Source organism: Dipodomys merriami, unplaced genomic scaffold (assembly GCF_024711535.1).
Source record: "Dipodomys merriami isolate MVZ:Mamm:240054 unplaced genomic scaffold, mDipMer1.0.p SCAF_177, whole genome shotgun sequence".
NCBI classification, from domain to species: domain Eukaryota; kingdom Metazoa; phylum Chordata; class Mammalia; order Rodentia; family Heteromyidae; genus Dipodomys; species Dipodomys merriami.
The window spans coordinates 388,773-410,323 of NW_027203126.1; the positions used below are offsets into that span (position 1 = coordinate 388,773).

The following is a 21,551-nucleotide window of genomic DNA, read 5'->3' on the forward strand; positions in this document are numbered from 1 at the left end:
AAAACGTTCCTTTTGGATGAGAAGGCTCCTGGTCTCAGCAGGGTGGGGAGAACTCCTGCTTTTTCCTGAGCCTCATGCTGGGCCACCTCAGAGATAGGTTAAGGAAGCCGAAGAATCCATAGCTACAGCCCTAACTTGCTGGCCATATAACAAGAGGAGGGAGCCCAGGAAGTTGGGAAATACTGAGAAGACTGTGGGGAAAGGGAGCTTGAGGGGCTGACTGAGCGCCTAGACTTGGGCCAGCTGTGGCTCTGCGCTACTCCGAAGGGTACTGACCAAAGGGGTCAGCAATTGCATGGCTCCAGATGCTGCCCCAGAGCATGGCACACAGGTGGGACATGTCTGAAAGTTTTCAAAACTGGAGCTTTGTCACTGGAGTCAAAAACCACAGAAAGGCTGGCTGGAACATCAGCCTAAACCCAGCTGGGTCAACTGCCAGCAAAGAAACCAAAAAATGCAGCCGGGATCCGGTGGCTCACGCCTGTAATCCTAGCTACTAAGGAGGCTGAGATCTAAGGATCGCAGTTCAAAGCCAGACTGGGCAGGAAAGTCCATGAGACTCATCTCCAATAAAGCACTACAAAATTGGGAAGTGGCGCTGTGGCTCAAGTGGTAGAGCGCTTGCCTTGAGCTGAAGAGTGCAGGGACAGTGCCCAGGCCCAGAGTTCAAGCCCCATGACCAACCAAAAAAAAAAAAAAAAAGCCAACTTTTTCCTTAGGAAGAGACCATGACTGAGAGCATCAAGGTGTCAGGACACAGTTCAAACCAGTCAGCTCACGAAGAACAAAAATCCCAGCCCCTGTGCACAAAGCTAGTCAACGCATGTGTGCTAATGCCAAGCCCACACTGAGGCTAGGGTGACCTGACCAGGTCCCCAAAACATTCCAGCAAGCAATACAGAGCAGACACAACAATGTAAAGAACTACACGAACATTCTAGAGCACACGCTCACTCACCTGACAGGAAGGGCTCAGTGAGGGTGGTGAGGATGAAGCAGAGGTCACAGAAACAACTCCATCTCAACCAAAGTAAGGAGAGGCCACTAACACAGAAGTCAGGCTCCACTGTCATCTATTCTGAGAACCCGAGTTTCAAGAACCAAATGGATAGTGCATGCGTTGAAGACCTCCTTCAACTTTAATTCTGGCTATCCACACCCTTTCCAACTTAACCACAAAAGACAAATTATGCCTAAAGGATTTAGTAAAGCACTTGGGATGTTGTTTCAAGAAAGATGTCAGCTCTTCAAGAAACTGAACTCAAGCAGTGACTTGAGCACAGTTCCCAGAGGTTTGGGGTAGAGACAGGGGCAGCTGTCCACCTCTGACACCAACCACCTGGACCGTCATGGGCAGGAAAGGAGAAGGCAAGAGGAGGGCTGGCCGCCCAGTCTGGCCCTACCACTCGCCGGTTTCACAAACCCAAGTGCAGACTTGCTCTAGAAGCCATCTGCTCATCCATACACAGCTGAGGTCAAGCCATGCCATCTCTAGATTCCTTTGCTCCTTTTTAAGCTCTAAAGATAAGGAATCTCGATTTTTTTTGTTGTTGTTGTTGGTTGTGGGGCTTGAACTCTGGGCCTGGGCGCTGTCCCTCATCTCTTCAGCTCAAGGAGAGCGCTCTACCACTTGAGCCACAGTGCCACTTCTGGTTTTCCCCTTTATTGGAGACAAGAGTCTCATGGACTTTCCTGCCTGGGCTGGCCTTGAACCTCCATCTTCAGATCTCAGCCTCCTGAGTAGCTAGGATTATAGGTGTGGGGCCACCAGTGCCCGGTGCCCAGGGAAATCTTGATATTTTAACTTAGTCAACATGATGATTATCCTTTTTATATCCAAGGGAAGGTACAACCCAAGTGTATTTTAAAAGAGATCATGTCAAGATGGAGTCTAGTTACAAGAGGACCCACATCCTTAAAAAAGAACTTCACAGGAGACAAGAGGCATGATGCATCTGCTAGTGAGGCACAGGCAATTCTGGCTCCCTGCTGTTTTTGAAACAAGAAAGAACCTCAGTGCTTCCCCTTTCTTGGCTACCCTTAGAAACAATCTCTGCCGAGCCGGGTGCCAATGGTTCACGCCTGTAATCCTAGCTACTCTGGAAGCTGAGATTTGAGGATCATGGTTCAAAGCCAGCTCCTGCAGGAAACTCCATGAGACTCTTATCTCCAATAAACCACTAGAAAACCAGAAGTGGTGCTGTGGCTCAAGCAGTAGAGCACTCGCCTTGAGCTGAAGAACGCAGGAACAGCGCCTAAACCCAGTTCAAGCCCCACGACCGGCAAAAAAAAAAAGAAAAAGAAACAAAGTCTGCCGTTTAGGCCGTTTAGGCTATCTCCTGAATAGGAGTTGTCAAGTCAGCACTGTGCTGGAGAGGGGAAGTGGACACAGACTGAGCAAGAGCCACTGTGAGCTGGTGGCCACTGAAACTAGATGACCGAACGTGGAGATCACTGTCGCTGTCTGTGTCTAATTCTGCACATGATCCAAATTTTCAATAATATCCAGGGAAAAGGCCTTTCTCTTGGTCCTCTGCACTTCTTTCATTTGGGCCTTGCTTGAGACGGGCTCAGAATCCCACAGAATTATGTTAACTCCCAAAGCTGCACACACAATAGTAACCTGAGCAGGTGAGTGACAGCTGGCATGCGGGTGACTAGAGGCATGGCAATCCACTTGTGACACAACTGCTCTATGTCACAGATACTCCGATTCCTCTTTGATAGGCTGAGAAAGAAATGACGGGGTATATAGTATAGTATAACAAACAGAGGAGAGGGAGAAGGAAGAGGGGGAGGAGGGGGGAAGGGGAAAGAGGACAAGAGGAAGGGATGGATAGGAAGGGAAAGGAAAGGGAAGGGGTGTCACTCATAGCGCAAGGGCAGAAGGCCTAAAGAGAAGACAAGGGCTCTTCAAGTGGAAGATCTGAAGTTCAAATAACAGCAGAGCAGATCTCTCACAGTACTCTGCTGCATGATCTATCTTTGCAGAATGGCTTGTCAGGGGAAGTGAAGGGAGAGGTCAAGAGTGCTGATCTGAGCCAGGCACTGGTAGCTCACACCTGTAATGTTATCTACTCAGGAGGCTGAGATCTGAGGATTCTAGTTCAAAGCCAGCCCTGGCAGGAAATTCCATGAGACACTCATCTCCAATTAAACTAACAAAAAGCCAGAAGTAGAGCTATGGCTCAAGTGGCAAAGTGCTAGCTTTGAGCGCAAAAGCTTACCAGCACCCAGGCCCTGAGTTCAAGCCCCAGGACTGGCACTAAAAAAAAAGTGCAGGTTTGGAGAAGATGACATGAAGAAGGAAAATCCAGAGCCCAGTTCATCCAGGGAGTTGAATGTGGCTGGAAGGAAAGCCAAGAGGGCACACACACAGGCCCTGGGATTGGAGGGCAGCTCTAGGTAGTGGGCAAGAGCAGGACAGACAGGCAGCAAGTATGTAGTAAGTGGTGACTAGTAAGTCAAGATCTTGGAGGGCATGGGATGGACCAGCGCTGTCTCCTGGAGGAGGAGGAAAAACAGCACCAGCGCTGTCAGAATGACCAGAGGAAGACAACACTGTAGCTGAACACATACAGGCACAAGACTAAATCTCAGACCACATGTACAGCAAAGTGACCGGGCCGTGGCATGGCTGTCTCCACTTGCTGGGCATCAGGAGGGAACACCAGACTCTTCTCCAAGATCTACAGTGACTACTTTCCAGGGTCTCACGTGAGCAAGCACAATGGGCCAGGAAAGCATTTTTAGGGCTTCCTCATGAGTGGGAAGAGGCTGTGTGCAGACCTGCAGAGTGGCCACGAGGCACCGCGCTCTCCGGCCTCTTACCTTGGTCTGCTTCTTCTCGGTGGCATAGACAATGGAAGTACAACAGACTTCGGCGATCTTGCGGCCCTGACCATAAAAAGACCAGCAGCAGATCTCATCCCCAATGACGTCCTTTATGAACAGGACCCTTCCGTTGAAGCGCAGAGACAGCTTATCAAACAGTTCAATGTTTTTCAACATATTGTCGTCAGAATTGCTGCAAAAAGAGCATACCATGAAGTGACCACAGCTGTGCATGAAACGCCCTACCAGGTTCCCTCTCCTGTCTCACTTCCGCTCATGCTAATGACAACAGAAAGGCACTTTCCTTCTTCGCTCCAAGGAGAATGGGAGGCCAGAAAAATCCAGCGACTGTCCGAGGCCTGGGTCTCAGAACAGACAGCTCTGGCCCCCAAGCTTGTGCTCCTAACCAGCGTGCTTGAGCCCCATTACGCTTGCCCTACCCAGCTGGAGGCAAGATGCTGAGATGCAGGGCTTCCGGGCACAGGACCAGTGGTGGGGATCACTCCCCCCCCCCACCGCCGCCACACACACGGGGCAGAACCGTGCTGCTCAAGGGACACTTTGGATTCTAGGACAGATTACAGGTCTTCAACCACTTCATTACATCACTCGTCCATCCCTGCAGCCCCTCCTGCTCCCAATCTCCAACCCTCACTCACAGCCCCATGCTCCCAGGAGATCCACAAGGTATGTACGTATCTCCAGATGCTGTGGTGGCATTGTGCAATGGAGCAGCAACTTTGGAAAAGAGTTTGACAAGCCCACAGTGACTAAACTCAATTATCATGGGATCCAGAAAAATCTCACTCCTAGCTAAGACAAATGGAAAGACATGCCCACCAATCTTGCACACATACGTGCATAGCGGCACTTTTCAAAATAGCTAAAGGCAGCCAGGCACCAGTGGCTCACACCTATAATCCTAGCTACTCAGGAGGCTGAGATCTGAGGATCACAGCTCGAAGCCAGCCCGGGAAGAAAAGACCCTGTGAGACACTTATCTCCAATGAACTACTCCAAAACCAGAAGTGGCACTATGGCTCAAGTGGTAGAGTATGCACCTTGAGCTTAAGATCTCAGGGACTGCTCCCAGAGTTCAAGCCTAAAGACTGACAAAAAGAAAGAAAGAAAGAGAAAAGAAAGAGAGAGAGAATAAGAAAGAGAGAGGGGAAGGAAGGAAGGAAAGGGAGGGAGGGAGGAAGGGAGGGAGGGAGGGAGGGGAAGAAAGGAAGGAAGGAAGGAAGGAAGGAAGGAAGGAAGGAAGGAAGGAAAAAACAAGACAATAGCTAAAGGCAGAAATTACTCATGGCTACAAAAGGGTAAGCAAAATGTGGACGAGCTACACAATGGAGTATTATTTGGCCATAAAAAAGGAATACAGTTCTAGCCGGGCGCTGGTGGCTCACGCCTGTAATCCTAGCTACTCAGGAGGCTGAGATCTGAGGATCGCGGTTCAAAGCCAGCCTGGGCAGGAAAGACCGTGAGACTCCTATCTCCAATAAAACCACCAGAAAACCGGAAGTGGCGCTGTAGCTCAAGTGGTAGAGCGCTCGCCTTGAGCTGAAGAGCTGAGGGACAGCGCCCAGGCCCAGAGTTCAAGCCCCACGACCGACAAAAAAAAAGGAATACAGTTCTGATGGGTGCTACAACATGAATGGACCCTGGGGAATAGTATGCTAAGTGAAGGAGACTGGTCACAAGAGGGCATACGTTATGTAATTCCATTCATGTGGAATGTCCACAAAATACATATCTACAGAGAAAATGCAGATTAATGCCTACCCAAGCTTGTGGGACAAGTGGCTACTAATGGGCAAAGAGTTTCTTTTGGTGGTGATGAAAATATTCTAAAATTACAAAGAAGCGATGGTTGTATAACTTTGTCACTGGTTTAGAAAGGCAGGTTCTAGAGCACTGTGGCCTTCAAGTTCTAGCTACCTCTCTGTGTGCCTAGTCCGGAGGTGCTGAAGGGAACTTGCAGCTGGGCCTGGCTGGTGTGAGTGTGTGATATGGTTCCTAGCCAGCCAGTGAGGCCTGTGTGGTGGCGGACTCCTTACCTGGTATACGAGTATTTGTTGTTACTTCTGTTGTAGAGCAACTTCACGGCTGGCTGTGGGTTGTTAAAAAAAAAAAAAAAAAAAAAAAGTTACTCAGCGTGCAGGTGCAATGAGCTGAGGGTTTTCCAGAGTGCTGGGGCCCTGCCAAGAGCAGAGGTGGCCATGGCTACAAGCACAGCTTGCTGGCGGGGGAGGGGAGGGAGCCGGCCAGGCCCAAGGGCAAGCTGTCGTTTCCTGCTCAGGCCTGGCGGTGGCAGTTTCACATGCTTCTGTCTCAAAACTCACATCTCTGTGTCTGGTAGCAAAGGAAACCCCACAGGCGCCTCCGACATACCTTGTTGGAGGTGGCTATAAGTTTTTGTTCCTCTTTGGATGAAGTGATGACAGGAACCTTGCAGAATGGCTCGTAAGTGTCTTTGTTCTGCTGGAACAAAACATACTTTCAGCCAGGCGCCAGTGGCTCACGCCTGTAATCCTAGCTATTCAGGAGGCTGAGATCTGAGGATTGCAGTTCAAAGCCAGCCCGGACAGTAAAGTTTTATCTCCAATAAACTACTAGAAAATGGGAAGTGGTGCTGTGACTCAAGTGGTAGAGCACTAGCCTTGAGCTGAAGAGCTGAGGGACAGCGCCCAGGCCCAGAGTTCAAGCCCCACAACTGACAACACACACACACACACACACACTCACTCTCTCTCTCTCTCTCTCTCTCTCTCTCTCTCTCTCTCTCTCTCTCTCTCTCTCTCTCTCTCTCTCTCTCTCAGCCTAGGTGGTCTGCCTTGTGAGGTGTGCTGGGGGGAGAGAGGGAGCTTTTCAGCCGGCCTGGCAGACAACAGGCTTGCAAGAAAGGTGGGGCAGTCACGGCAGGAGGAGCATGCTTGGTGTCTAGGGCCATTCCACACCAGAGGCTCAGCAAGCACTAACAATGATGATGCAGCTCTCCACCCAAGAAGCCACTAAAACTAAGCTCTCAATGTAGAGAGAAGCCTAGTTTCACCAAGGGCTCCTATAAGCCCTATGACCACAGAGGAATAAGGAAGAAGAATGAGACAGGTGAGCTCAGCAGACAAAAAGCATCAAACTAGGAGGCTACCTGTTTGTCAGTGGCTCATACCAATAATCCTAGCTACTCAAGTGGCTGAGATCTGGAGGATCAAGGTTTGAGACTAGCCAGGGTAGAAAAGTCTGAAGACTATCTCCAAAATAACTAGCAAAAATCTGAGCTGAGCTGGGCATCGGTGGCTCAGACCCGTAATCCTAGCTATTCAGGAGGCTGAGATCTGATTCTGAGATCTGAGATCACGGTTCAAAACCAGTGTAGTCAGTGAAGTCTGTGAGACTCATCTCCAGATAACCACTAAAAAATAAAAAAGCCAGAAGTGGAGCTGTGGCTCAAGTAACAGAGTGCTAGGCCTTGAGCAAAAAACTCAGGGACAGTACTGGGGCCCTGAGTTTAAGCCCCAGGACCAGCACAGAAAAAAAGCAGAGCTGGAGGCATGACTCAAGGGGGAGACTGCCAAGAGAGCAAGAGCAGGCTCGGAGTTCAAACCCTTACATGACGACAACATCATTGTCAACAAACACAGGCTTGGAGGCTGGAAAGCTGATGCAGGCTGAGTGCTGACCGAAGGGATGGACAGCAGACACCCATGCTGGTGGGCAGGGAGGAGGCTGCAGAGTGCTCAGGGAAAGCTCCTGTGCCGTGGGGTACAGGCAAAGAGCAGAGCCTGGCTTCCCGTCAGTGAGCAATGGAGACCCCAGACCCATCCATCCATCCCCTCTCTCCACTGGCCCCCACCTCTCCTTTCCTGGAGGGGCTTGAACAGCAGAGGACAGGGCCAAGTCACTATTCTGGAAAGCGGGTGGTTAAATGAACATCTGTTCTGGCTCTTCCTCTACTCGCGCTCCAGGGGGCCAGTCACATGCTTCCGCCCCACCCCAGCCCCCAGAAGGCTGTGGGGCATTTCTTGGGAGCAGGGTCTGGCTAGGTAGCCTGGCTGGCCTGGAACTTGAAATTGTCCTGCCTCCACCTCCCGAGGAGCTGGACAGCAGTGTGTGCCACCCCGTCCAGACTTCTGGTAGGCAGGATCTATCCACTAAAAACTGGATTACAGGTTCAGACGTGTGGGATCTGCAGTGAGAAAGCTGGCCTACCACCCAACCACAACACCCATGGGACGACAAGGACTGCTCACACACCGCAGTGCACCAATCTTACGACTCAAGAGAAGCTGACAGAAGCCAGCACAAAGAACAGAAAAAGTCCAAGACGAGTCAGACTGAGAGGGGCAGCAAGTAAACCTCACATCCTTCCAGCTGACAGAGAGGGAGGACGCAAAGAGGGTAGACAGGTAGCCTCTGAAACAACTGTAGCTTTCAGAGAGCAAGACAGCTCTTCGAAAGTAGAAACGTAATAGCAAAAATGAAATATGACCCAGAAGGGTTGAAAAGATAAAACTCAGAAAGCAGAAGACAAAGGCTACGTGAGAGAAGCTGGAATCAGCTCTAGAGGCAGATGGAGGTCTTACAGAAATAGAACCCGGTGGAGAAGAGACCATCCAATGTGAGACTGACTCTCTTACTGAGAACAGAGGGACTGAACTTGGGGGGGGGGGTATATGCTTAGAAATCAAGCAAATGAAATCGCCCCAGGCTGAACTGCCAACCAGATGTACAATCATAATGCAAACTGATACAGCTTAACTGGGGGGAAGGGACAAGAATGCAAACTCATCTGTTTACAGTAATGCCAGTAGACAACATCAGAAATGGGAGAGTCAGTAAACAGCAGCACAAGCAGCTCTGGGGAAATCACAGTAAAGTGGCTACAAGATCCTGCGTGGGTGAGGTTGGCTGGGAGGGGTGTGGTGGTGTTCCTGCGACACCATCTGACTCCCTGCAGACATAACTTAAAGGATGAGGGGAAGGCTGCAACCCTAGATTAGATTTATGGTGGTCCACAGTTCCGCAGGCAGAGGTGGTACAGGGTAAGGCCAGTGCCTCCAGGAGCTTGACACAATGGGCACTGCTCCAGCTGAGGGCCGGACACAGCCCTGCGTGGCCTGGGGAAGGCACAATCGAGTACCACACATATACAAACTGAGGCTCTGCAGCAGCCAAAGGGCCTTTTCTGGTTCTGCACCGTGTGGGAGCCTGGCCCACAGTGAGCGGCTGCAGGTGACGTTTAGAGGCACGGCCTTGCAGGACTGCACTGTCACCAGACCTGACCCCAGTGGCCTCCTCGTGGGTCCAGCTGAGGAGAGCTGTCTGCACCGTCCGCAGGGAGCCATTACTCTGCCCCAAGTCTCCGCCCCGTGAGTCACTCATCAAGGACTTCGACATCCACAGGAGAGGACCCAACAACACGGGGGCTGAGGACAGCAGCAGTCAGGAGCTTTTCTAAAAGCCTTCCGTACCCCTCAACCCACAGTGTCCCAGCAGAGGTAGACTAGGGCACCCCCTGGATAAAATGGGTCCAATGCCACATCCCAACAAGATGGAAAGAGTGCCACCCACTGCATTCGGACTCTCCAGTAGTACAGTTATTCTTAGGGAGTCCCTACTTTAACTCTGGCCAGAAGACAGTCTCCAGGACTGCGAATGTGAGGTACGCTCACTCTCGCTTTGCAAAGAGGAACGAGGAGAGGAAGTGTGCATGGTGGTCCTCCACGTGGAGGAAAGGGGTGCCTACTTGTAGTGCCGCCTGGCACTCTTCCAGCAGGCCCTGGACGAGGTAATACTTGGCTTCTGCTAGCAGCTCCTCGATCTCCCGGCGACTCTCGGGCAGCGGCACGGCCCCGTCCCGAAGGTAGTTGAGTATCGTCCCGAAGTGCTTCCCACAGCGGTCAATGAGGATCCAGCCTGCGGGGGAAGGAGCTAGTTACACGGTGCCCTCTGTGGAGGCACGTGGTACACCCGAGGCTGTCTCCTAACTCACCCCTCCTTCCAGGGGAGAGCAGGTGCACCCCCATATTGTCTATGTCCAGACCAGACCCATAGCCTACAGGTCCTGGGGGGCTGGACACACCACCAAGTCCAGCTCCACCACCAGGCCTAAAGGCATGTCTGCAGTGTCCTTAAACACCCCCAGGGGAAAGGCTACGCCCCCAAAAGCACACTGCCATGCTCACCCTCACAGCTGAGAAGGAGGGAGCCCAGCCTTGTCCTCAGCCTGCCACCTCAGGCTCCACAGTACCAGCACATGACGTCACCTGCCTGGACACTTCCTGCCTAGTGGCAGCATGAAGACCAAAAACCCTGCCACCAGCCCCTCAGTCAACATGGGAAGGCGGGACCTGGTTTATTAGATGCAGGAAAATATCCTGGCTGCTGGCCAGAAGCAGTTGAGGAGAGGGGTCAGGGGACTCATCTCTGTCTCCCCTGGTCAATGGTGCCTGAACTAGACTGCAGAAGGGTTTCAATTCCTCTCCCACAATGCAATTCACCAGATAGGGTATTTGGAGGAGCCAGGCCTGGGAAGAGGCAGAAGGGGAGTGAAGACCAGCAACCTCAACAGAAAATGGGAAGATGGGCCGAGAATGTGGCTTGGTGGTACAGTGTTTGCCTAGCATGCACAAAGCCCTGGGTTCGATTCCTCAGTACCACATACACAGAAAAAGCCAGAAGTGGCACTTTCCCTTAAGTGGTAGAGTGCTAACCTTGAGCAAAGGAAGCTCAGGGACAGTGCCCAGACCCTGAGTTCAAGCCCCAGGACTGGTGGGAAAAAAAAAAAAAGAAAGAAAATGGAAAGTTGGACATAGAAGTCGAGCCGATGGGCAAGCCTCGACCTTCCTGACCAGCACAGTGCCCTGGGCAAGGAGCTCCAGTGTCTCCTGTGACCCCTTGCTTGCTCTTTTCTTCCCTGACTCCCAACTTGAAGAAGGTGGGACTTGGGCACGCCTTGGAGCCCTGGGCCGCTGGGTCAAGAGCAGCACATGTACCTTCTTCATGTGCCTAGTCGCAGCCTGGCCACCTCCCCCTACCCCGTCTTGCTCCATCGCCAGTCCTCACTGCCTGGCCTTTCCGGCTTTCTCCTTTACAGCCATCACAATGGGGTTGCTAAGAAGCCATGTGTCCGTTCTTCTCTGAGTCTGTGCGGCCTTCCTCTGAGCACTACCCCTGCCTCCTGCTCTGGCTTCCTGATCCCTGCAGGAAGAAGAATGCTGGACTGGGCGTGTCCAACCCTGGCTGCACGGAAGGAAGAGGCCTTCACAGGCCTGGGAGATCACAGTACCCTGACAATGACCTCCAGATGTTCTCCTTCCTGACTGCTTTCCACATCTGACACAATGAAATCCAGACTTAACATCTTGCCCAACTCAGCTGCCCACCGAAGTAGCATGCAGGAGTGAGTGAGTCTGGACGGACGGAGGAGGAGGCTGGCTGGGGAGCATGCCCTGCCCCCAGGGATGTCCCCCATCCCCCAACCACAAGTGGCTGGATAGGAATGTGGGCCAGGTCTGTCTGAATTCTGACATTCCAAGCAATGGCAGAAACTCACATTTTCTTTTTTCCTTTTTTTTTTTTTTTTTGTCGTTCGTGGGGCCTGAACACTGGGCCTGGGCACTGTCCCTCAGCTCTTCAGCCCAAGGCTAGCTCTCTACCACTTGAGCCACAGAGCCACTTACAGCTTTTTCTGCTTATGTGGTGCTGAGGAATTGATCCCAGGGCCTCATGCATGCACCTTCCAGCCTGAAACTCAAGATTTTCTGTGAATCTCATCTTTATAGGATGGTAAACTGATTTAAAATTTCACCAATCCATCATAGAGCCACTAAAATGCACATGCAGGTTGAAGTTGGCCTTCAGACCACAGCGTGCAGCCTGGGCTCCCCAGAGGGTGCTGAGGGGTGAAAAGACAGTTGTTTGCTTCCCTGCTGTGCTTTTGAGGGAGGATCATTTCTGCAGTTCAGCAAATAAAAGGGTCTCACAGAAACTCAATGATATGCCCAAGTCAGGGAGGGCAGGACCACCAGCAATAAGAAACCTAGCCTTTAAGAAAAATGGTGACTAGCTGGGCACCAGTGGCTCACACCTGTCATCCTAGCTACTCAGGAGGCTGAGATCTGATGACCGCAGTTCAAAGCCAGCCCAGGCAGGAAAGTCTGGAAGACTTTCATCTCCAATTAACCACCAGAAAACCGGAAGTAGTGCTGTGGCTCAAGCTCTTCAGCTCAAGGCAGGTGCCCAGGCCCAGAGTTCAAGCCCCATGACCTACAAAGAAAGAAAAAGAAAAATGGTGACCGAGTCACCTCTGGTCCATGTCCTGCCTTCGGTACAGGCAGAAGTCAAGCTGGGGGAGGGGGTGGGGACTCCAGGCGACAGCCCAGAGTCTTCATAAAGGAATAGGAGGATGGTGACACTGGGCTCCAGCTCAAGAATGTGTCCAGGAAATGCTTGTGGTGAAGGAATCATACTTTGGACAAATAAGGGCAAAGGCGCAGGCCACTCTCTCCATGAGGTTTCACTTATTCAGAAGTTAAAATATTTTGGTTGCTTTCAAAGCAGGAATCTATCCCTGAGAAACTGCACGACGTCTGCATGTAATGTAGGGCAGCAACAGAACGTCAAGCGCTCCATGCTGGGGGGAGGGGGGGGCCTCCCACTGCCAAGGAGCCCTCGGCCATTGCAGGGCAGGCACAGGGCTCCCGCAGCACCGCAGGGCCTGAGAGCTGGGGCCAGTGTTGACAAACTAGCTCTGCCACATACTTGCACCTGCAGCAGTACTTTACTCGACCTCTCTGTCCAGCAGCCTCCAAAATGGCCTCAAGAAAGGGCTGACACAAAGCTAGAAGGTGAGTGTACAGATGGCACATAGCACCACAGGCCAGTCTTGGGCATCTCACCATTCCTGCTGAGAACAGAGCAGGAGTGGGGGCTTCAGGGGTGAAGGGTGCTCTGGGGGTTGGACCACTAGGCTCACCTCCTGCCAGCCATGCAAACACACCACTTATTTCCTCTCTGGGGATGTCCAGATGTCCTTTTCCTTCTATCCTCGTTCCAGGGAGCGTCTGCAGGCCTTTCCTTGTCATACTAAGTTACTTATAACTGTGTATGAACTTGCCTGATCTTTAAAGTGACCTGAAATACTCGTTAAGAAGGCAATTCTGAGGAATCTGTCTCATTCCTGAGTCTCAGTCTCTAGGTCGGGATCTCTGACCCAAGACTGTAGACATTTTACACCAGATAGCTTTGTCATGAGGGATTTCCACAGGTGATTTAGCAGCACTCCTGGACTCGTAATGCTCACCCCCAAGTTGTAACAACCAAAAATATCTTTAGACACTACCAACTGTTCTCTAGGTGAGAGAGAGAGGGGGGAGAGGAAGAGGGGGGGTGCCCGCACATGTTTATAATCCTAGCTATTCAGGAGGCTGAGATCTGAGGATCACAGTTTGAAGGCAAGTCCAAGACAGTAAGTCGCTGAGAGATTCAACAGCCAATTAGCTAGCAAAGAAGCTAGACTCAAGTGCTAAGAGTACCAGCACCAGTCAGTGAGAAAGCTGAGAGCCTGTGGCCCTCAGTTCTAGCCCTGGTACTGGCAAAAAAAAAAAAAAAAAAAAAAAAAAATCAGACTGGGAAAATGTATCTGCAACACAGAACCACAAAGAAATAGGATCCAGACTGTGCACTTCTGCAAAGCAAGAAGCAAATAAAGGAAATGTACAAACAAAATGCCGCCGAGCAGTTAAAGATGAGACCCAAACCAATAACCATAAAAAGATGCTCAGCACATTAGAAATTAGGGAGCAAGACATAAAGCCAGACCATATGATTTTGTTGTCATTACTGTTGCTTTGAAAGTTTTAGCAAGGATTTATTTTAGTATAGCAGAAAAAGTAGGGAGAAAATAAAAGTCCAGAGTATGACAGGGTAACCAAAGGCTTGGCAATAGTTAAAAAAAATTTGACAGCACCCAATACTAACAAAAACCTAGACCACTGTGTGCATGTAAGCTGACGAAGGGGGAGGTGGGGGAGGGGTCCTGGAAGATGCTGTGCCCCGGGGGCCTGTTGGGAATAAACCAGTGCGGCATTCAGGAAGTAAGAGGCTGGAGGTAAAACCCTAATGCTGCACCCCGAGGTGGCAGGGTGGGACCTGGTCCCAAGTCTCCTCACTTAACGAAATAGGGTCTGCTGTATGCACCATGGTGCGGCAAAGGTTGGGAATCAGTGCCTTAGAGAAACTCACATGGGTACAGGGAAGGCATTCAGGAAGGTTAGCGTTCCCAATAGGCCCACTGGAAACTACCCATCTGGCCAGGAATCATGCATGACTCCCTCAGAGGCAATGTGCTTCTAGAATGGAATGCTACCAAGCTAGAGCTATGTATTCATGGTTTCAAGTCACAAGCACCATGCTAAATAAGCAAAGAATGCACACAATATAGAACTACTTACGAAATGTTCAAAGACATAGCACCAGGACATGGTTCAGGGAAACACACAGCTGTGGCAGACAATACCTAGAAAGGTCCACTTTGGAGGTCCCTAGTCCTGGCTGCACGCTGCACACCTGGCAAGCTCTTAAGGACCAGAGGCGCCTGCACACCTGCCTCTCTGGGCTGAGACCCAGGCCCTAGTATCGAAGTCTTTGAGTGACAAGATCACTCATAACCCCCAAGTCAGACTAGGATACACCCCGGGAAGGGACAGAGGCAACAGGCAAGGTACAAGATAGGCCATGCTTTATGCCTGCTCTGAGTGGTTTGAGGGGAGTGTGCTTATCATAAAAAGAATGACTCTTCTTTGATCTAGCTTATGTACTCTCTAATTTTGAAAGGATTATCCAGCAACCTGAAACCATGCAAGGGGGAGAAGCTACAGGAAAAACTCCAAGCCAGTGCTGAAGGGGATTCTAATTCTTATTTCAAACAATCTATGGAACTAACCATGATGGTTTTTGTTGTTGTTTTTGTCAGTCGTGGGGCCTGAACTCTAGGCCTGGGAACTGTCCCTCAGTTCTTCAGCTCAAGGCTAGCACTCTACCACTTGAGCCACAGCACCACTTCCAGCTTTTTCTGCTTATGTGGTGCTGAGGAATCGAACCCAGGGCCTCATGCATGCAAGGCAAGCACTCTACCGCTGAGCCACCTTCCCTGTCCCCTAACCACGATGTTGACAGGGGTTGGGTACAAATTCTAGCATTACCCAGCCTTGGTGGCTCACGCCTGACATCCTAGCTACTCGGCAGGCTGAGGTCTGAGGATTGTGGTTTGAAGCCGGCTCAGGCAGAAAGCTAGGAGTGGAGGCAGGGGTCAAGTGATAGAGCAAAAAAGCTTGAGCAAAAACAGCTCAAGGACAGAACCCAGGGCCTGAATTCAAGCCCCAGTACTGGTGTGTATGCACACACAAACACACACTTCTAGCACTGGGGAGGAGTCCGGAAGGCCTGCTCACTGCCAGCATGTCCTCAGCAGAATGTGGACCCGCAGTCCCTCCTCTGAAGGGCACAGTGACGTCCTTTCTCATCCTGCTCTCCTCAGGATGAGGCTTTTCCTCCTGGCTGCCCTGCCCCAGGCAGGATGACCAGGTCATTAACAGCTGAGAGCATGGTCAAGTGCTTTCTAGTACTTTCCTTCAACCTCCTAACTCCACGAGGTTTTCTCCTTCACCACTGAGAAAAGAGGGACAAAGAAGAAAACGGAGGCTGGCCCATTAGGCTGCCACATGCTCAGGTGATGCGCGGCCCCAGAGCCCATAGCAAACTTTGGGCAGCGGACTGCTGAGAGGCAGCGAGTGCTGGGGTCAGCAGCTTCACGTTTTCTAGCCCTATGGTATGGTCTGGACACTGGATTTCTGAAGTCTTGCTCCTCAGTGGAATGGCAGTCAGCTTCCACCACATGTGGGAAGGATTACATGAGCAGTATCATAGTGAGAAAGGAGGGGGTGGGGGCTCGAGTGACAGTACAGACATAACACACTCAGTGTGTCAGTGACCACACTGATTTCCCAGAGCCCGCTGCCAGTGGCACTGGGCAAAGGCCATACTTCAGCAGGGGCTTAGAACAGGCGCAGTCCTGCTGGTGCACATGCGTAGTCTTTGTCCAGCTGAGTGGACATCTATGGTATTAGGCCTTTCTGGAAGAGGCCTCCACTTAGCTTTCAAAGCCACTCAGCTGTCTTCCGGAACCCCACCCCTCAGGACTGGGTAGGGAGGAAGAAAAACCCCAACAATCCCGGGATCTCAGATAGTATCTGCTTCCTTCTGTGGCTAGGGCACTATTGTCTTGATTTCCACAAATCCTCCTGGGCAATGGGGGTGCACGGCAAAGGGGAGCCTCCCACTCACAAACCACTGACCATGCTCAACCACTGCCTGACCCACACCCAAGTTCACGGGGCACCAGGCAGCAGGGCCTCTGCCTGCAGTCCAGCCTGCTCCAGAACTCAGAGGGAAATGCCCTAACTAGCCAGCAGCGCAGACTAAAGAGTGCAACGTGGCACTCCAGGGCCACGAGCCTACCACCTAAGTCAAAACTTGCCACTCTCTCAAGTGCACATCCCTGGAAGGTGGGGCCCAAGCGATGCAGGCCAAGGAATGAAGGACAGGGATGTTTACACTTCACCAGGTAAAGGTGGAGCCCCGCCCTGCCCAGTGCTCTGTGACTATTCCAGGTGCAGGGAGGTGGTTCCACAAGAGCACTTTAACCAACTGTTTGCCTTCTACAAATGCGACTTTCCACAGCAAGAGTGTGTGTACACAAGTGCATGCGCACATACACACACACACAAAGGCACTGAATAGACGAACGCCAACTACTACATACCAATGGCTTCATGGAATAGGATCGGTGGACCCATTCTCCACACCAGAAAAATGTGACCTTGAGCACTAAGCTACTTGGTTAGGCCCACTACTGACTAAATGAGGAGCCAGGGCTCAAATTCAGGCTTACTAGTCTTTGTCAGACCCAGTGCTGGGGGGGGGGGGGGGGGAGGGAAGGCCAGAGAAACATGTGTCTCCCAGGCCCGAGCATCACTCTGAAGTCAGGGAACTAAAAGAAGTCAGGGAACTAAAAGGACACTACTAGGACACCTAGCCTCATCTCCATTTTCGAAAGGCAGGCCAGGGCCTGAAGGAAGGAAGTACTTTCTCAAAGTCACACAGCAAATCAACTAAGACTAACAGGTCCCCAGTCCAGGTAAGTCCTACTCATCATCAGGCCCAGACCCCAACCTTACTTCCTTCACAAGCACTCCCAGATGGGACCTATTCTCCCTGGGACTTTCGGGGCTCCTCGCCCACCAAGAGGACAGGGAGCACCAGTCACACCTGTTCATCTTCTGAGCAGACAAGTGGGTCCTGGGTGTGCCAGGTGGTGGAGGATGTGCAGCCAAGCACCCTGCCGTGGCGGTGGGGCGACTTACCTTCGCTGTCAGTGAGCACCTCCATGCGCCCGCTAAACATGGCCTTGAGCATGGTGTCCTGCTTGGTGAGCGTCTGCATGGTGGTGTAGTACAGGGCTCCACCCACGTTCAGCTTCACGTACTTGGAGCTGGGACTGGCGCCCTTGAAGGAGGTGGTGCGGGTAGCAGCCGCCGGCACGGCTGAGCTCACCACGCTTTCTCCTGACATCTCTTCCTGCCAGGGGAGAAGATAGGGTCACCCACAGGGAGCCTGGCTGGAACACCTCCTTTCAGTCTGTGGGCTCCATATGGCCCCCAGGGTTGTTTGCTCAGTTCATGGCATTTAAAAATTAAAAGTTTGCTTCTAATGCTGAAAACACAGGGGGAAAAAAATCTGGACTTCTGATGTCAGAGACCACATAAGCTTGGATGACAACAACAGTGGGAGCCAGGGGATCGGCTGCCCCAAGGAGGGGCAGGGTAACCCCAGCTAGACGGTCTCACCTCACCTAGACAGGCACTAAGAGTTTGCTGTGAATTCTTGAGTTGTAAGATCTTCCTTTCTGTCCAGTGCCAGAATAAACCAACCACCCTGGCTACCTCCATCAGCAAAGTACTTCCCAGGTCCCTCTGTCTCCCCTCACGGCCACATACCATGAAAGCTCAAGGCACCCTCTTTGTACTAAACTGCAGATGAAAATACACTTCTATAATGTGAATGCAATCTAGCTCCTACTCCCAACGCTTCCTAAAGGGCAGTTTTCTATGCACAAACAGAAACTCTTAGAAGTTCCCAAAAAAATAAGAAATTCTAAGACACCAGAGCCTGTGACGATCTGACAGCAATGCTACACAAAGCCAGGTGCTGGTGGCTCATGCCTGTCATCCTAGCTACTCTGGAAGATGAGATCTGAGGATCACAATTTGAAGCCAAGCTGGGCAGGAATGTCTGTGAGACTCTTATCTCCAATTAACTACCAAAAATCCAGAAGTGAAGCTGTGGGTCAGGTAGAGCACTAGCTTTGAGCAAAAAAGCTCAGGGACAGTGCCCACCCAGGCCCTAAATTCAAGCCCTAGGACCAGCACAAAAGAAAGGAGAGCAAGAGACATTGAGAGAAACACAAACACACACACACACACACACACACACACACACACACACACACACACACACACACACACACACACACACACACACACACACACACACACACACACACACACACACACACACACACACAGAGCAGACAGACATAAATGCCCGAGCTAAGCAGGCATGGGAAAGTAGACTGGCACTTGCATACGTACTTCAAGAAAAAGCTTTTTAGAATGATTCTGTGAAGTTCACAGCAGGAGATGTCTGGGGCCTAGCACTGAGAAAGCAAAAAGCACCTCTGATGGTCAAGGGCAAGCCCAGCCTTTCCCAAGAACAGGAACAATTTCCCAGGACTTCACCATCAGACAAGGCCGCTCTGGGGCTGTGTTGCCACAAGACAAAAACAAGACCATCCCACAATCGTGTCTGAACACATACCAAAAAACATGAACAGTATCCAAAACGCGAGAACACACCACCACACCCCTTAAGCTGGCTAATGCAAGGCTCAGCTGCCTCTGCCAATGATGGCTTCACCTGTCTGTCCTTCCACCTTCCAGACAGGAATCACAAACGGGAGCCACGGAATTAGCCAGCAGCACAGCAGACAACACAGAGCAAAGCCCCTCCCTCCAAGCCCACCCAGAATCCGGAATCCTTTCCCAGATGCCTTCCTGCCCTCTCTCCACGCAATCCAGAGGCACACCCAACAGAATTGGCGAGCAGCAGGTGATTTCAGACAAGCCGGCACTTACAGCACAGAACATTACTTTCTGTGTGTGGGTTTTCTGAGATAAGGTTTCATTGTATAGCCCAGGCTGACCTCAAAAATTCTGGTCCTCGTGCCTCAAAGTGTTTCCAATGTTGGGGTTGAAGGTGTGCACCACTAACGCCCAGCTAGTTTTTTTTAACTATTCTGGAAAATGACTTTGATGCCTTTCTATCTTTTCCAGAAAGATTTCCCATAGCAAAGGTGACGTATTTATGACTGGTAAGGCAAGAACGGCATTGCCAGCAGGGGAGGGGCTGACACAGGGATGACCTGTGACCGCGAAGTAAGAGTGAGCCACAGGCAGCTCCAGGCACCTCCCAGTTCCACATTCTGCGGGCAGGCCTCCCGCCCTCCAGCCCCCAGGGAGGCCTGGAATCCCTTGCGTCAGGACCCCTTGGTGTGAAAGAGAAGGAAATATTTTCTCAAGAAATTGTAGCTGCTGCTCAAGTGAAAACACCGGAACAAGGCGTGCTGGCAAAGGCTCCAGCTGAGCTGCCTCAGTTCTCCTGTGGCAGCAGAGCAGACACCCCACCCAGGTGAGCTTATGGGATGACAGAAATGGCCGCTAGGAAGAAACCTAGAGGGAAAAAGAGTTTTATCGTCCTGTGATTTGGGTTTTTTGAATCTTTTTTTTTTTGCGGGGGGGGGGGGGGGGCGCTAAAGGAAATAGATCCAAAAATGGAAATACTTTTCTAGCATCCTTTGCAAATCTAAATCTACACCATTTATATGTTCATAGGACATGGCCCATCATCTTGTATGGAGTCATAAAACAGACAAAAAAAGACTCAACATTTACTGCACATGCATATTTAGAGCTGTCAAAACCTTCATGAAGTGTCCTTTAAGTGTACAGCTGGATGCATGTGGGTCCCCCTCTGGTCATGGCAGAGATCGCTGCTACCAGCTCTAGAAGCCATCCCCCCTTCATTAGTACCACCACATGTGACTGGGAAATCCAAACGATGCTAGTAGTTACTGTCATTTCCATATTGGGGATTCAGATACCAGGACCCAGACAGATGTGGTGGTGCACACCTGTAATTCCAATACTCAAGAGGTTGAGCTACACAGCCAGACCTATCTCAAAGCAACAACAAAAGGTACCCTGGCACAAAGAATGCTAGTCACTTCTCAAAGCCAGGAATGGAGTCAGTGATAAGCTAGTCCAGAATCCCTCATGCTTGGCATATTTAGAACCATGATTTGTAAATAAGAGAAGTCCCATCTCAGGCCAGGTGCCGGTGGCTCACGCTGTAATCCTAGTTACTCATGAGGCTGAGATCTGAGGATTGCAGTTCAGAACCAGTCCAAGCAGGAAAGTCCATGAGACTCCTTATCTCCAATAAACCACCAGAAAATGGGAAGTGGTGGTGTGGCTCAAGTGACAGAATGCTAACCTTGAGCTGAAGAGCTAAGAGACAGTGCCCAGGCCCAGTGTTCAAGCCCATGACCAAAAAAAAAAGTGCCATCTCTTTCTTTTTTGGAGCACTGTCTCTGAGCTTTTTTGCTCGAGGCTAGTTCTATAACACTTTGAGCTACAGCTCCATTTCCAGTTTTCTGGTGGTTGATTGGAGATAAGTCTCACAGACTTCCTTACCCAAGCTAGCTTTGAACTGCAGTCCTCAGATCTCAGTCTCCTGAGTAGCTAAGATTGCAGGTGTGAGCCACAAGCACCCAGCCCATCTCCTTTCTTTAAAAAAAAAAAAAAAAAACAGGGGCTGGGAAGGTGGCTCAGTGGTAGAGCGCATGCCTTGCATGCCAGAGGCCCTGGGTTCGATTCCTCAGCACCACATAAGCAAAAAGAAAAAACCCGGAAGTGGTGCTGTGGCTCAAGTGGTAGAGCGCTAACCTTGAGCTGAAGAGCTGAGGGACAGCGCCTATGCCTAGAGTTCAGGCCCCATGACCGGACCCCCCAAAAAAAAAATACAAAAAGAGAGCTACACTTGTAATCCTAGCTACTCAGGAGACTAAGATCTGAGTATTATGGTTCAAAGCCAGCCTATGTGCGAATGTTTGTGAGACGCTCATCTTCAAGTAACCACCAAAAAGCCAGAAATGGAGCTATGACTCAAGAGAGAGCACTAGTCTTGAGCAGAAAAGCTAGGCCCTAAGTTCAAGTACCATTACATACTGAGTTCAAGTACCAGTACATACATACGTATGCATGCATACACATACATATACCCCACAAAAAGTCCTGAGAAAAGAAGCAATGTGTAGTTAAGGACTGGGGAGTCAGGCCTGTATTTAAGCCCCCAACTCTGCCACTTTATAGCTTGGGGGTGTGGGTGAGATACCTGAATCTAGTCCTATCTATCAGCTGGGGCAATGCACTCCTATCCCTGCCGTGAAGGAGACTAGAGGAAGTACTACTCAGTTTAGCCCATGGCTCTGAGTAAACACTCAGACAGGAAACACTCATTTATTATTTGGAATGCTCTCA

General features: G+C 50.9%; 1 protein-coding gene across 2 annotated transcripts in view; it reads right to left on the minus strand.

Moving 5' to 3' along the window:
- The window catches only part of LOC138829828 (BTB/POZ domain-containing adapter for CUL3-mediated RhoA degradation protein 3), a 29,709-nt gene that overhangs the window by 3,551 nt on the left and 4,607 nt on the right, over window positions 1-21,551 (minus strand). Inside the window, exons 2-6 of one of the 2 annotated variants that reach the window (XM_070026363.1) lie at window positions 17,259-17,472; window positions 9,581-9,750; window positions 6,226-6,312; window positions 5,892-5,944; window positions 3,832-4,027 (exon numbers count right to left, since the gene is read on the minus strand). In XM_070026363.1, the coding sequence (XP_069882464.1) occupies window positions 3,832-4,027; window positions 5,892-5,944; window positions 6,226-6,312; window positions 9,581-9,750; window positions 17,259-17,472 (720 nt within the window). Of the gene's footprint in view, window positions 1-3,831; window positions 4,028-5,891; window positions 5,945-6,225; window positions 6,316-9,580; window positions 9,751-17,258; window positions 17,473-21,551 lie in introns of both variants that reach the window. The other variant, XM_070026362.1, reaches the window with a different exon arrangement.